This window comes from Colobus angolensis, unplaced genomic scaffold, assembly GCF_000951035.1.
Source record: "Colobus angolensis palliatus isolate OR3802 unplaced genomic scaffold, Cang.pa_1.0 Scaffold19, whole genome shotgun sequence".
Classification (NCBI taxonomy): Eukaryota; Metazoa; Chordata; class Mammalia; order Primates; family Cercopithecidae; genus Colobus; species Colobus angolensis.
Genome location: NW_012115043.1, coordinates 4,766,260 through 4,783,233, shown reverse-complemented (window position 1 = coordinate 4,783,233; position 16,974 = coordinate 4,766,260). Strand labels below are relative to the sequence as shown.

General features: G+C 43.3%; 1 protein-coding gene across 1 annotated transcript in view; it reads left to right on the top strand.

The window, feature by feature from the left end:
- MAP2K1 (mitogen-activated protein kinase kinase 1) overlaps nt 1-16,974 on the top strand; it is a 108,693-nt gene that overhangs the window by 53,677 nt on the left and 38,042 nt on the right. The window contains exons 4-5 of the mRNA XM_011940361.1: nt 6,325-6,402; nt 7,407-7,458. Of these exons, the coding sequence (XP_011795751.1) occupies nt 6,325-6,402; nt 7,407-7,458 (130 nt within the window). The remainder of the gene's footprint in view (nt 1-6,324; nt 6,403-7,406; nt 7,459-16,974) is intronic.

Below are 16,974 nucleotides of genomic sequence, written 5' to 3'. Positions count from 1 at the left end.
ACACTGACCTTTTTTGAGATGCTAGGTGGCGTCCTTATTCTGGAATTCTTTATTCACTTTGAACTTACAGATGTTGATCACATCTCTTGTGCCCTTGCCATGTCCTCCTCTTCCTTCAAGCCTTCCTTCTCCTTCAGGAGAAGATGACACTGGAAATGACTGGGGTTCGTTTCCCATTCTCTTGGCCCATTTCCAGTGATTGCAGGTCAGTTTTTTCCCCCCATGGATTTGGCTCTCTGGAAATAGTGAGATGTTCCTGCACAAGTCTCTAAATCAGAAAATATCTCCGGAGTTAACGTGGAGAGCCTGAGACTGGGATGGGAAAATGTTTCAAGGGCCAAGCACAGTGTCTGGCACCCATTGATTGGTATGTGTTGAGTTACTGAATGAGGGTGGCCAGGATGGGGAAGACCTGGTCAGGCTTGGGGCTTGGTGGGGGAGGGTTAGGCCTTGGAGCTTGCCATAGGACCTTTTGGCCCTGAGTATACATAGACCCAGAGGGCAGCTATAACAGTCAGTCAGTAGCAGTAGAGAGGCTCAGGTGATGCCGGAGCATCTAGATGGACCATGTAGGAAGCAGCTGTGGCCTGAAGACCGAAAGACCAGGCAGCCATGAGAGCCAGAGTGGCTTTCTGCTTCAGCTCTGGGCACTCTCAGCCCTTCCTTGTTCCTGAGCAGGTCCTCTAGCAGGAAAGGCCCTGCCCTGGCTTCCTCTGGATGGAAAATTCTGACTGTGGGCTCTTGCTTCCCTCGGACCTTCTGCTTTGCCTCAGCTCCAGCATTTCAAAGGTGTTGTCGGGTAGAGAGAACTCTGTTCGATAGCCACATCCCAGCTTCTGAAGGTCTTTGGTCCTCTCTGTCACAGTCTTCGCATGAGTTTTGTGTCATGTATATTATTTTCCCAACACTTTATTATTAAAATTTTCACAGGCCGGGCGTGGTGGCTCACGCCTGTAATCCCAGCACTTTGGGAGGCTGAGGTGGGCGAATCACCTGAGATCAGGAGTTCAAGACCAGCCTGGCCAATATGGTGAAACCCCATCTCTATTAAAAAACTAGAAATATGGCCAGGTGCGGGGGCTCACGCCTGTAATCACAGTACTTTAGGAGGTTGAGACGGACAGATCACCTGAGGTCAGGAGTTTGAGACCAGCCTGACCAACATGGAGAAACCCCATCTTTACTAAAAATACAAAATTAGCCAGGTGTGGTGGCACATGCCTGTAATCCCAGCTACTTGGGAGGCTGAGGCAGGAGAATCACTTGAACCTGGGAGGCGGAGGTTGTGGTGAGCCGAGATTGTGTCATTGCACTCCTGCCTGGGTGACAAGAGCGAAACTCTGTCTCAAAAAAAAAACAAAAAAAATTTAAGCGTGCAGGAAAACTTGAAGGAAGTGTACAGTCGTAAACCCACCACCTAGATTCCACAACTTATATTTTGATATATTTGGTTTACCACATATCCATTGCTCTGATCAATTTTAGGGGATGTATGGGGTTTTGTTTTTGGTTTTTGTTTGCTTGTTTGTTTTTGAGACAGGGTCTTCTGCTGTTGCCCATGCTGGAGTACAGTGGTGTGATCTTGGCTCACTGCAACCTCTGCCTCCTGGGCCCAAGCGATCTAACCCCCTCAGCCTCCTGAGTAGCTGGGACTATAGGCACATGCCACCATGCCCGGCTCATTTTTGTATTTTTAGTAGGAATGGGGTTTCACTGTGTTGCCCGTGCTGGTCTTGAACTCTTGGGCTCAAGCAATCCGCCTGTCTTGGCCTCTCAAAGTGCTGGGATTAGAAATGTGAGCCACCATACCTGGCCCTGGGAATGCGTTTTGCAGTAAATTTGTGTCATCAACATTGGTTGAGCCCTGTCTTCTAAAGCACTCAGCCAGGGGCTGATCTTCCCTAGAAATGAGCCCTGTGTGCACTGCCCAGTCTGAATGTTGAGACCCAAGGAGGGAAATGAATGCTCCCAGATCAGAACAGGAATGCTTTTGTCTTTGGGGAAGGAGATTCCTGCTCAGGTGGTAGCTGAGCAAGTGAAGAACTAGGGACCCAGAGTTGATGGTTCTTGTGCAGGAATAAAAGCTTTTGAACTGTTATTTTCGTAAAGCATTTGTCTCTTCCACAGAAAACCTTCACAAAAGCACCATTGACTTACTTAATAATTGGCTTCTAAAAATAAGCACAATTTCAGCAGCTTAAGGCAAGGACTTGGCAACAGTGAATTAGAATTAGAAAGTTGTATGGTTAGTTGCAGGCAACCCTGGAGAAGCCTGACTGGCTTATGCCCCTTACATTTGGTAATTCCATTGTTCGCATTATACCCTGCTTGTAGCTTTTGTGGAGTTTGTTAAAGGGAAGAGAGCCAATGTTTCCTTTTTGTTTTAAAATTAACTAATTAATTAATTTTAGAGATAGGGTCTTGCTCTGTTGCCCAGGCTGGAGTGTAGTGGCATAATCATAGGTCACTATAACTTTGAGCTCCTGGGCTCAAGCAATCCTCCTGCCTTAGCCTCCCAAGTAGCAGCTAGGACAATGATGTGCATCACCATGCCAAGCTAATTTTTATTTTTTGTAGAGATGGAGTCTCACTACTATGTGGCCCAGGCTGGTCTTGAACTCCTGGCCTCAAGCAATCCTCCTGCCTCGGCCTCCCAAAGATTTGGGATTACAGGCATGAGCCACTGCACCTGGTCTGTTTTTCCCTTTTTGATAGAGATATGTCTCCTACCATCTCCCAGGGGAAGTGTAAACCAAGACAATTACCTGGGCTGCCCCCTGTCCTAGGCTGCATTTGGGGTCAGTTGAGAGGTAGTGCTGGCTGGGCACAGTGACTCACACCTGTAATCCCAGTACTTTGGGAGGCTGAGGCAGGAGAATTGCTTGAGCCCATGAGTTCGAGACAAGCCTGGGCAACAAAGTGAGACTCCTCATCTACAAAAATAAAAAAATAAAAAATATCTGGGTAGGGTGGCACATACCTGTGGTCTCAACTACACGGGAGGCTGAGGCAGGAGGATCACTTCCTCCTCTGAGCACCAGTAGCATTGTCTGTTCTCTTCATTCAACTGTTTGTTCTGTGCCTTGTTTCAGAGGAGGATTTAAAGTGCCTTACCTCTTACAAATATATTCTGTCTCCCTAAGCAGAGAGTGTGTTCTATCTTTATCTTACAGTTTTTTTCCTTTTTAAAAAAGTAGTTCTTACATTTACAGAGGCATTTGATAAATGATAGAGGATGATGATAACTGCTCAATATAGATGGGATACTTTAGAAAATTTGTTTGAGTTTTCAGGAACTAGGTCTACCTCTGAGGGTAATTTTTTTTTTTGAGACGGAGTCTTGCTCTGTTGCCCAGGCTGGAGTGCAGTGGCACGATCTATGCTCACTGCAAGCTCTGCCTCCCAGGTTCATGCTGTTCTCCTGCCTCAGCCTCCTGAGTAGCTGGGACTACAGGCGCCTGCCACCACGCCCAGCTAATTTTTTGTATTTTTAGTAGAGGTGGGGTTTCACTGTGTTAGTCAGGATGGTCTCGATCTCCTGACCTCATGATCCGCCTGCCTCAGCCTCCCAAAGTGCTGGGATTACAGGCGTGAGCCACGGCGCCCGGCCTCTGAGGGTAATTTTAAGTTGTAAGTGGTAACTGGCTACACCTGAAGCCACAGGGGAACTTAACCTTTTTCTGCCTTGATATATCAGGATCCTCTTAGCCAGGCATTTCTTCAAGATGGTAGGTTAAAATGTGGAACCCTTAATGGGAGCCCCTGGTGTGTGAGCCCTGCAGAGCCTGGCTTCATACCATACTTGTATCCTCTCTTGTACTCTTTTTCCACTGCCTCTGTCCGGCACCCCATTCATGTCATCTCATCTCCTTACCAGTCTCTCTGCCTCCAGAGTCTTGTCTGTCTCCCTGAGCTGCTGTGATTCTTATTTTTAAACACTCAGGTTGGATTCCTTTACTTCTGCCTCCATAAAGTCAAGTCCCAGTTCCTAGGTGGGGTTCTGGTTACAGATGGCCATTTCCAGCTTCATCTGTCACTACATCTCTTCATGCACCAACAGTGAAATGACCACATCATCCCAGGAGTACTCAGCAACGTAATGCATCTCTGCTTTGATCTTATTGCAGTACTCTGTTCTTCTCTCCCTTTTCTCTTCCCCCTTTCCAGGTATAGAAATCATGCTCATCCTTTGAGTAATATTCAGCTGAAATGCCATCTTTTAAGAGAAGTCAGAATTACTTCTCCCTTCTTCTGCATGTCTGTATCACTTTCTTATGCCATTATGGTTTCATTGTTAATATTGGGAAAAACTCCCAGACTGTGTTTTTTCCTTTACTGTCACACCACAACAATCAACACAGAAGACTTCTGTGACCAAAAGTATGGAGGGATTTTCTCTACACTCTAAGCAGCGGACGCCAGCTGGGTGTCTTCCTGTTTAATTCCGACACTGTCTACCAGAAGATCATGTCAGATCCCATGGATTCAGGGCTCAGTCCCCAAGACTCCGCCACCACCGGTTGCAAGTCTGGGCCTCCAAAACGTCCAACTAACTGGCTTTAAGTTGGAACTCCCATGATCCTATCTATCTTTGGGTTTGATTAATTTGCTGGATGGGCACACAGGACTCAGGGAAACACTTAATTTTACTGGTTCATTATAAAGGACATTGCAAAGGATACAGATGAGGAGACACATGGGACAAGGTATGGGAGTGGGATGCAAAGCCTCCATGCCTTCCCTGGGCTGACCACCCTCCAGGAACCTCCATTTGTTCACTTTTCCTGGACCCAGCCTTCTGGGGTTTTTTTGTTTGTTTGTTTCTTTTTTTGAGACGGAGTCTCGCTCTGTCACCCAGGCTGGAGTACAGTGGCCTAGGCTGGAGTGCAGTGGTGCGATCTCTGCTCACTGCAAACTCTGCCTCCTGGGTTCACGCCATTCTCTTGCCTCAGCCTCCTGAACAGCTGGGACTACAGGTGCCCACCACCACGCCCGGCTAATTTTTTGTATTTTTAGTAGAGACAGGGTTTTACCATTTTAGCCAGAATGGTCTTGATCTCCTGACTTCGTGATCCGACTGCCTCGACCTCCCAAAGTGCTAGGATTACAGGCGTGAGCCACCGTGCCCTGCCGCGTTCTGGGTTTTTATGGCAGCTTCATGAGGTCAGCATTCCTTCCCCCAGCATATAGGGCAGGACCCTCTCAGGGGAAGGCGTTGAGATCCACATTTAAAAAGGTGGGGGGTAGATTAGAGCCCTGCTTTGGGGCAGGTGAAAAGAGGGCAGGAAAGATTCTGAGGCCTATTCCTGAGGCCTCACACACCCAAAGTTACAACAAAAGACTAAGGCATGCCTGTAATCCCAGCACTTTGGGAGGCTGAGGTGGGAGGATCGCTTGAGCCCAGGATTTCAAAACCAGCCTGGGCAACATAGGGAGACCTCATCTCTATTAAAAAAAAAAAAGAAAAAGATTTGAAAAATGAAAAATAAGACTGTAACAAGGGCACATGGGGGTTATGAACCAGGAACCATAGATGAAAACTTTTATATATATATATATAAAATAATACCACAGTTATATTGTATTGAAAGTTGCATATTTCCCCTATTAGTAAATGTATTGAGGGCAGAAACCAGCTGTTTTTCATATATCTGACCCCCATAGAAGCTAACATAGTCTGTGGTACTTTGTAGGATTTGTGGAGTGAATTATTGCTTTCTATGACATTTTTCTTTGGATTGATAATTATGATTTGTTAACGCAATACCAAATGTACCTTGTGACATACATGATAGTGATAAAATGGCCAGCATTTGTTGAGCACTTATTATGTGCCATATGTTGTTCTAAGTGCTTTATATCTATTAGCTGGTTTAATCCTTATATAGTCCTGTGATTATTATAATAGCCTAGTGATTATTATCCTCATTTTGCAGGTTGAGTTACTTAGTCAGGTTCCCCAGATAGTAAGCAATAGAGTTGGAATTCACATTTATAGTTTGCTTCTAGAGTCTGCGCCCCAAACCACTATATTATATTGTTATTTCAGTGCAAATCAGGCCTTTTTGTGACTACGGAATTAGTAATTGAATGATACTCATGGGATTAGAGTTGTTATTTGACACCTCCCACAGTGGTTTGCATTCATACCATATTTGATGTCAGCAATAAACCAATGGGTGCTTACTCTTAACCTTTTAGGAGGATTTGCCTGAGATTCACTTTCCTCATGAGGTTTAAAGATTCATTTTCTTCCCGAAAGTTATCCCTTGAAAGAATAGTTAGAAACATTGTCACTAACTGGTCTGGTATTCTCATTCTTAGGATGGAGGTTCTCTGGATCAAGTCCTGAAGAAAGCTGGAAGAATTCCTGAACAAATTCTAGGAAAAGTTAGCATTGCTGTGAGTATGTTATGAAGGTTTTCTTCTAAGTTCCTCACTGATAAGTTAATGAGTTGGTAGGAAATGGACAAGAGAGGAAGATGGGAAGTCAGTGAGGGGAAAGTGTGTTAAAAAAAGTAGTATTTTCTCAGTAGACTCTTCCCTGTCTGGAGTCTATAGACACTGTTGTCTCTCTCGCATTAGAATGAGAAATGTGACTTTCTTTATATTAAAATCTGTGTCTTGAAAACTAGGGGCCAGGCACAGTGGCTTGCACCTGTAATCCCAGCACTTTGCGAGGCCGAGGTGGGAGGATTACTTCAGCCCAGGAGTTCAACTCCAGCCTGGGCAATATGATGAGACCTCACTTCTACAAAAAAATAAATAGCTGGGCGTGGTGATGTACACGTGTAGTCCCAGCTACTTGGAAAGCTGAGGTGGGAGGATCACTTGAGACTCGGCTGCAGTGAGCCATAATCCATAATTGTGCCATTGCACTTCAGTCTGGGCGACAGAGCGAGACCCTGTCTCAAAACAAAACAACTCTATATACCATGTAAAAAGATGGTTGCTTGATAAGGCAGGTTAAGAAAATGAAACAAAAGAATAAAAAATAAGGGGCTGGGTGTGGTGGCTCGTGCCTGTAATCCCAGCACTTTGGGAAGTGGAGGCGGGCAGATCATCTGAGGTCGGGAGTTCGAGAACAGCCTGACCAACATGGAGAAACCTCATCTCTACTAAAAATACAAAATTAGCCAGGCATGGTGGTGCATGCCTGTAATTCCAGCTACTCAGGAGGCTGAGGCAAGAAAATTGCTTGAACCCAGGAGGGGGTGGTTGTGGTAAGCCAAGATTGCACCATTGCACTCCAGCCTGGGCAACAAGAGTGAAACTCTGTCTCCAAAAAAAAAAAGGAGGGCAAATTTGTGATGATGATAAATGAAGTATTTTCCTAGAGTATTTTAAAATAGATTATTTTTCTAATCACCAGTATTTTGTCTTCTTTTACATTCCCGTTCCTCAAGGTAATAAAAGGCCTGACATATCTGAGGGAGAAGCACAAGATCATGCACAGAGGTAAGAAGTTATTTGCTAGTTGTTGTGCTTTGAATTTTAGATATAATCCAAAGGTTGTTGCTTCCTCTTTTTTGTACGTTTTGTTTTCGTGTAAAAGCCTTTTAATAACATGTTAAATCTTTTATTAAAAGTCATTGTTTAGTTTGGTGGCTGGGGCAGCAATTCCCACCCTCTTTTTGGTCTTGCTACACCTATTGCCTATAGCTGTGATGGCCATAGTCATAGTCACCCTGGAAGTCCAGCTAAGAGCCTCAACCAGACCTTAGTTATCCAGTCTCCGGTGTCACTTTTCACTGGACTAGATTGTGCATATGCCCAAAGTCAGGATTGGCCAGCTGCATATGAGTTTTGCTATAAAAGAAACTGATTTATTGCTCGGTGCAGTGGCTCACGCCTGTAATCCCAGCACTTTGGGAGGCCCAGGCAGGCAGGTGGATCACGAGGTCAGGAGTTCAAAACCAGCCTGACCAACATGGTGAAACCCCATCTCTACTAAAAATACAAAAATTAGCCGCCAGCCATGGTGGCGAGCTCCTGTCATCCCAGCTACTTGGGAGGCTGATGCAGGAGAATCGCTTGAACCCAGGAGGCGGAGGTTGTGGTGAGCCAAGATTGCACTGCTGCACTCCAGCCTGGGCGACAGAGCAAGATGCCGTCTCAAAACAACAACAGGAACAACAACAACAAAACACATTAAAAAAAATAAACTGATTTATTTTAATAAAAGTACACATAGGCTTACCATGTGAGCGTACCATCTTAGGCATTTGTCCAAGATAAAAGATAACATATATCCACACAAATATTTAAAGAAGCTGTATTTCTTGTAGAAACAACTGAAATATCCTTCAACAGGCAAAGAGAGAAACAAATTGTTGTATATCTATACAATAGAATACTCTTCAACAATAAAAATGAACAGACTACTGATACATGTAACTTTGAATTTCAGAAACATTTATGCTGAGTGAAAGAAGCCAGACACAAAACAGCCCAAACTATTTCCATTTATATGAAATTACAGAGAGAATAACAACAAATCCATAGTGGCAGAAAGTAGATCAGTGGTTGCCTGAGGGGTCTAGGGAGAGATTAAAGGGGCATGAAGGAACTTTTTGGGGTGACACAAATGTTACATCTTTTTTTTTTTTTTTTTCCCAAGAGCACAAATCCACTTGTATTTATTGACTTCTCATTAGTTTAAATCTTTGAGGAGTGCCAGGCGCGGTGGCTCGTGCCTGTAATCCCAGCATTTTGGGAGGTCGAGGCGGGCGGATCACCTGAGGTCAGGAGTTTGAGACCAGCCTGGCCAACATGGCGAAACCTCATCTCTACTAAAAGTACAGAAAATTAGCCGGGCGTGGTGGCAGGTGCTTGTAATCCCAGCTACTCAGGAGGCTGAGGCAGGAGAATCGCTTGAACCCGGGAGGCGGAGGTTGCAGTGAGCTGAGATCACACCACTGCTCTCCAGCCTAGGTGACAAGAGTGAGACTCTGTCTAAAAAAAAAAAAAAATCCTTGAGGGGGTATACCACCACTTGGATTCCTTAGCAGGAAGAGAACTTCAGAATTTGGCACAAACTATGCCACTGGTTCTCTGGGCCCAAGTTACCTTTCTCCAGATTACTCCGGTGTTGTTTGGTTTGCTGCCAGGAGTTACTGTATTGTTCTTTGCTTTGTATATGTAAGCACATCTCTTGCCCAAATGGAATTGTGTTTCATCTTGGGCATAAACACTTTCAACTTTAGGAAGAACTGTCTTCTCTCTTTGGTTCCAGATACCCCGCTTATAGCCAGCAAAAATGGCCTTGCACCACAGCCTTTCACATATTTCCTTTTAGAAGTCCTATTCCCAGCAGACCTCCATAGGATCCAAGATGGCGGGAAGGGCAAATGTTAAATCTTGACAATGGTGATAGATACATGGGTATATACATTCGTTGAAAGTCAACTGTCCACTAATGTGACTGCATTTTATAGTATATAAATTATACCTTGGTATAGTTGCTTTTTAAAAAGATGAAGCCAGAGAACAGGAAATTGGTAAACATAGTGCTGTCGGCCATGTCCCTTCTGCCACAGCACTGTCAACAGTGACTGGTGTAGGGAGGAGAGCTGAAGAGGAGATGAGTGGACTAGGGTGGGTTGGTGGAACTGAATGGACAGCTTACAAACTCCATCGAGTAGGTGATACATCACAGGTGAGCAAGCTGAGCACTGAGTGGAACCACCTTTGACATGGCTGACTCCTGGATGCATTTTTTTTTTTTTTTGACGTCCCCCTTCTCTCCCCTAGTGTTCTTTTTGTTAGTCTTACTTCTTCCAGATACTGAGCTTTCATGTCTTCAGGTAGAGGTCACTTAATTATGACAGTGTTTGCAAGTGTTGGAGGGTGTTCTGATTCAGTAGGTCTGGGGTAGGGCACAGGGACCTGAAAATTTAAAAATAGGCAATTAGCGGGGCGTAGTGGCTCATACATGTAATCCCAGCACTTTGGGAGGCCGAGGCGGGTGGATCACTTGAGTTCAGGAGTTTGAAACCAGCCTGGCCAACATGGTGAAACCCTGTCTCTACTAAAAATACAAAAATTAGCTGGGTGTGGTGGCACATGCCTATAATCCCGGCTACTCAGGAAGCTTAGGCAAGAGAATTGTTTGAACCTGAGGGGCAGAGGTTGCAGTAAGCTGAGATCATGCCGTTGCACTCTAGCCAGGGCAACAGAGACTCTGTCTCAAAAAAAAAAAAAAAAGTTTAATTGTAAAAAAATATATACATAAAGTTTACCATTTTCTCAAGTTTTCAGTGTATAGTTCAGAGGCATTAAGTATATTCACATTGTTGTGCAGCCATCGCCACCATCCATCTCCAGAACTTTTTTCATCTTGCAGACGTCAAGCTCTGTATCTATTTAACAACTCTCACTGGATGTGGTGACTGACGCCTATAATCCCAGCACTTTGGGAGGCCGAGGTGGGCAGATCATCTGAGGTCAGGAGTTCGAGACCAGACTGGCCAACATGGCGAAATCCCCGTCTTTACTAAAAATACAAAAATTAGCTAGGCATGGTGGCACACACCTGTAATCCCAGGTACTTGGGAGGCCAGGCATGAGAATCCTTTGAACCTGGGAGGCAGAGGTTGCAGTGAGCTGAGATTGTGCCACTGCACTCCAGCCTGGGCAGCGGAGCAAGACTCCATCTCAAAAAAAACAAAAAAAAACCCCCACTCTTTCCCCCTTTCCCCATCCGTTGGAAACCACCGATCTACCTTCTGTCTCTATGAGTTTGACTACTCTGGGTACCTCATGTAAGTGGAATTATGCAGTGTTTGTCCTTTAGGGACTGGCTTGTTTTAGTTAGAATAATGTCTTCATGGTTCATCCGTGTTATATGATGTGCTAGACACTGGTTCTTAAGTAAGCGCTGGTTCTAATGGTGTGGTCCATAGCCACACTTTGGGAAACAGTGCATTGGGGGTAGAGTGAGTAGCTACGTGGGCTATCTAGAAAGAGGAGTAATGGCAGCTTGTCCCTAGTGGGATTTGTAGGGAGAAAAGAAATAGAAAATGAAGCACAAAGAAGAATGTTGTACAAGTGTTCCCTCTCATTCCAGGGAAAATTTCTCAAAATATTGAAAAATTTCTGTCCGTGATAGACTTGTAGTTGGAATTTGCATGACCAGCTTATAGCTTGTACATATGGTTCAGTTTTGTACATCTATTAATTTCAACCTGGGGCCGTCAAACTGCATTGTTAAGAACTACAGACTATTGGCTGGGCGAGGTGGCTCACACCTGTAATCCCAGTATTTTGGGAGGCCGAGGCGGGTGGATCACCTGAGTTTGGGAGTTGTAGACCAACGTGACCAACATGGAGAAACCCCATCTCTACTAAAAATACAAAAAATTAGCCGGGCGTGTTGGTGCATGCCTGCAATCCCAGCTATTTGGGAAGCTGAGGCAGGAAAATCGATTGAACCTGGGAGGCAGAGGTTGCAGTGAGCCGAGATTGCGCCGTTGCACTCCAGCCTGGGCAACAAGAGCAAAACTCTGTCTAAAAAAAAAAAAAAACTAGCCACTATTCTGACAAGAGCCGAGGAAACTCAGAGCTAACATTTAAAAAGAAAACTAGACTACTACTTCTGAAATTATTAGGAGTTACTGGTGAAGGACTTGCCCTCTCACCATAAACAGCTATAAAACTGGAAAACATACATGTGAAACAGTTGTAATCAGAATCAGAACAACAGGTAAGGTAGGACTGTGATCAGTGAGAGATAAGAAACAGAAGCAGTAATCCCTATGATTGCTTCAGCTTTTTGCCTGGAAGTACTTTTTAAATCCCACCCCCATCCCCCTTTTTCGAGACAGGAACTTGCTCTGTTACTTTGGCTGGAGTACAGTGGCTTGATCTCAGCTCATTGCAGCCTTGAACTCCCAGGCTCAAGCAATCCTGCCACCTCAGCCTCCCAAGTAGCTGGGACTACAGATGTACATCACCACGTCTGGATAATTTTTAGATTTTTTGTGGAGTAGGGATCTGGCTCTGTTGCCCAGGCTGGTCTCAAATTCCTGGACTCAGGTAGTCCTCCTGCCTCAGCCTCCCGAAGTGCTGGGATTACAGGTATAAGCCACTGCATCTGGCATATAAATCCCCTCGAGTCAGTTGGTGAATACTGATCTGCACATGTGCAGGGTGAAAGTCCATCAGACCGGACAGAAAATTACCAAGGAGCTATATGTTGAACAATTCCCAGAGTTTACACAGGGCTGTGAGAAGTTCAAGTTCCAACCATTCAGAATGGAAAGCCATAATTGAACATAAATGAAACGCAATAGAGACCCCAGAAAAGTCACCTTAGTTACCAGGTTAAACTAGCTCCAGGGAAAAGTTTTTAAAAACTGTCCAATAAAACAAGTCTCAGAAAGGTCAGTCTGATCTACAAGTTACTTAACAACATGGCAAAACAAAGTTTAACACTCGAAGACAATAGAATCTAAACACCCAAATTCAGTGTCCAGCATCTAATAAAAACAATTACCAGACTGGCAAAGAGGCAGGAAAAGCCACGCCATACCAAAAGAAAAACCAATCAGTAAGAAGAGATCCAGAAATGAAAGAGATAATGGAATTAGCAGAAAATGACTTTACGAGATATGAGGCCAGGCGTGGTGGACCAGCCTGGGCAGCATAGTGAAACCCCATCTGTACTTAAAAAAAAAAAAAAAGAAAAAAAACAGAAGAGATGTTATAAATATATGCGCAAGTATTTAAAGGGAAAGATGAGTATACAGGCAGAGAAATGGAAGATAGAAAGAACTGTGAAATTTCTTTCTTTTTTTTTTTTTTTTGAGACGGAGTCTCGCTCTGTCACCCAGGCTGGAGTGCAATGGCACGATCTTGGTTCACTGAAAGCTCCGCCCCCCAGGTTCAGGCCATTCTCCAGCCTCAGCTTCCCGTGTAGCTGGGACTACAGGTACTCGCCACCACGCCCGGCTAATTTTTTTGTATTTTTATTTTTAGTAGAGAGGGGGTTTCACCGTGTTAGCCAGGATGGTCTCGATCTCCTGACCTCGTGATCCACCCGCCTTGGCCTCCCAAAGTGCTGGGATTACAGGTGTGAGCCACCGCGCCTAGCCAGAACCGTAAAGTTTCTGTGGATGAAAATTTCAGTATCTGAAGTGAAAAACTGATTTTCTTGTGCAGATTAGTCCCTACATAAGAAAGGACCAGTTAACCTGAAGATGCTCTAATAGAGCTACAGAAACTGAAGCACAAAGAGGAACAGACTAGAAAGAGATAAAGAGTAGAACCTCAGAGAGCTGTGAGACAAGATTCAAGTAGTCTAAGTTACATGTAATTGGAGTCTGGGGGAAAGGGCAAGAAAAGAACGAGACCTATGGGCCAATTTCAGAGGCAGATAATTATCTGACAATGTCATGCCGATGAACATACAAGTAACTGAAGTCTCAGGAAGGGAGGGGCTGTGCTGGCAGTAAACAACTGGGAATTGATGTGAGAAAAAAACACTATTTACCATAATATCAAAAAATAGGAAATACTGAGGGACACATTTGACAAAAGATATCAAAACCTTAATACCAGAAACCACAAAACATTCCTAAGAAGATTTAAAGAAGACCTAAATAAATTAAAGAAGGCCTAAATAAATGGAGAATTTAAAGAAGACATGAATAAATATGTTATTGATGAGAAGACTCGTGTTGTTAAGGTAACAGTTTTGCTTTAAGTGCTAACCCTATGATTGCTATGTAGGCAATTGATATATTAATTGATCTCTAGATTTAAAGCCATCATATTGAAAATCCCAGCAGCCTTTTTTCTCAAATTAACAAATTATATCTAAAATTTACATGAAAATGCAAAGGACCTGGAAAAGCTAAGACAACATTGAGAAAAGAATAAGCTGGGGACTTAGACTACCTGATTTTAAGATTTATTATAGCTAGGCGTGGTGGTGCACACCTGCAGTCACAGCTCCTTGGGAGGTTGAGGCAGTAGGATCACTTGAGCCCAGGAGTTTTGGGCTGTAGTGTGTTAATGCCAGTTGGGTGTTTGCATTAAGTTCAGCATCAATGTGGTGACCTCCCATGAACAGAAGACTAACAGGTTACTTAGGGAAGGGTGAATTGACCCAGGTTGGAAATGGAACAGGTCAAAACTCCAGTGCTGATTAGTAGTGGAATCACACCTATGAAAAGCCACTGCTCTCTAGTCTGGGCAGCATAAGGAGACCCTGTCTCTTAAAAAAAAAAAAAAGAAAAAAATTATTATAAAGCTATAGTTATAGAGTGTTGTATTGGTGTAAAGATAAACATAATAAGTCAATAGAACAGAATGAAGAGTCCAGAATTAGACACATACCTATATAGTCAATTGATTTTTGGCAGATGAAATTCCAAGGTAGTTCAATAGGGGAAGGATAATCTTTTTAACACATGATGGTGGAACAGTTAGGTATGCATATGCACAAAGATGAACCTTGACCATTACCTATTACCACATACCATATTCAAAAGTTAACTCACTGTAGATCATAGGTCTAACTGTAAGAGTTAAAGCTATAAAAACTTCTAGAGGAAAGCATTGGAGACTATCTTAGTGACCCATGTTTTGGCAGTTTTTAAATGGGAGACAGAAGGCATGCACTAGGTAGAAAAATTAATCAATTGAGAATTTTATCTAAACCTAAAATATTTGATTCTCAAAAGATACTGACAGGGCTGGTGTGTGGTGGCTCATACCTGTAGTCCCAGCACTTTGGAAGGCTAAGGCAGGAGGGTTGCTTGGTCTATATAACAAGACATCATCTCTACTAAAAAAAGAAAAAGTTAGCTGGGCCTGGTGGTGTGTGCCTATGGTCACAGCTGCTTGGGAGGCTGAGGCAGGAGGATTGCGTGAGCTCAGGAGTTCGAGGCTGCACTGAGCCATAATCTTTCACTCCAGCCTGGAGGACAGAGCAAGACCTTGTCTGGTGGGAGTGGGGAGTGGTGGAAAGACACCGACAGAAATGGAAAGACGAGCCACAGACCAAGAGATGATATTGGCAAAACATACATCTGACAAAGGACTTTATCTAGAATATTTGATGAAGACCTCTTATAACTTAGTAAAAAGAAACAACTCAATACAAACAGGTAAAAGATTTGAACAGACACTTTACTAGAGAACTTTAATGAAGACACTTTACACTGCTGGTAGGAATGTAAAATGGCATAATCATGTTGGAAAACAGTTTATCAGTTTCATAAGATGTTAAGCATATAGTGAATATACATTTAGCTATTTCACTTCTAGAATTTACCATAAAGAAATGAAGAAATATGCCCATTCAGATACTTGTACATACACATACATAGTAGTTTTATTTGTAATAGCCAAAAGCTAGAGATACCCCAGATACCTATTAACAATTGAATGGATAAACAAATTATGGTATTTCCATACTATGGCATACTACTTAGCAGTAGAAAGAAGAAACCATTGATACATGCAGCAAGACCTGGATGAATCTAAAGAGAATTATGCTGAATGAGAGAAGTAAGACAAAAAAGGATATACATGATTCCATTTATGTAAAATTCTAGAAACTACAAACTTTAGGGACAAAATGCAAATCGGTGGTTGCCCAGGTACTGAGGGCAGGAGAGAAAGGAAACAATTACAGAGGAGCAAGAGGAAGCTTTTGGGTGTGATTGACATGTTTATTATCTTGATTGTGGTGATGGTTTTACACACACATTAAATGGTACACTTTAAGTGTATGTAGTTTACTGTATGAAAGTTACATATCAGTAAAGCTGTAAAATAAGTTGCTGAACACCAGTGATAAATTCTTAAAAACATTCAGAGAGAGGACAACCATTTTGGAAAACAGGTATTAAAATTTCTTTTAAATCACACCACCATCAGCTGCACTCCTTGGCATTTACCTAAGATAAATGAAAACATTAACTCGTGCAAGGACTTGTTACACAAATGTTCATAGCAGCTTTGTTTATAATTGCCCCAAATTAGAAGCAACAAAAATATTTATTACCAGATGAGTGGGTATATACTGATATATTCAAACAATGGAGTACAACTCAGCAATAAAAACAAACTATTGATACATATAACTTCAATGAACCTCAAAAATATGCTAAGGGAAAGAAGCCCTGTACAGAAGAGTACATACTGTGAGAGCCTGCTAATACGAAATTTTAGAACAGACAATCCACAGTAACGTACAGCAGATCAGTGGCTGCCTGAGGGTCTAGAGGTGGGGATAGTTTAACATCAAAGTGCGTAAGGGAACTTTTCTGGAGTAATAGAAATACTAAATCTTGTTTGTGGTAATAGGTTCACAGGTGTAAACATTTTTGAAAATGCATGAAAGTATAGACTTAAAATGCTAACTGTAGGCTGGGTACAGCGGTTCATGCCTGTAATCCCAGTACTTTAGGAGGCCAAGGTAGGTGGATCACCTGAGGTCATGAGTTCGAGACCAGCCTGGCCAACATGGTGAAACCCCCGTCTACTAAAAATACAAAAATTAAGTCGGGCGTGGTCGTGGGCGCCTATAATCCCAGCTACTTGGGAGGCTGAGTCAGGAGAATTGCTTGAACCTGGGAGGCAGAGGTTGCAGTGAGCCGAGATCGCGCCATGTCCGGCCTGGGCAACAAGAGCAAAACTCTGTCTCCAAAAAAAAAAAAAAAGTGCTAAATATAGAAAGCCATCTGCTTTGTAAGTGTACTGGTTGCCATCTTGTCCTCTTTCTACTGACAAGAAAGCATCAATAGGAGGTAGTGATTGGTTTGAGGGGGAAACAGTTTTTCCAGCAGTTTAGTCCTTAATCTGTGGCTTTTTAAGACCTCTGAGTTCCATGTTAGAATATTTTAATGTATCAGTATCTTTTTTTTTCTTTTTTTTTTTTTTTTTCTGAGACGGAGTTTTTGCTCTGTCGCCCAGGCTGGAGTGCAGTGGCACGATCTTGGCTCACTGCAAGCTCCACTTCCC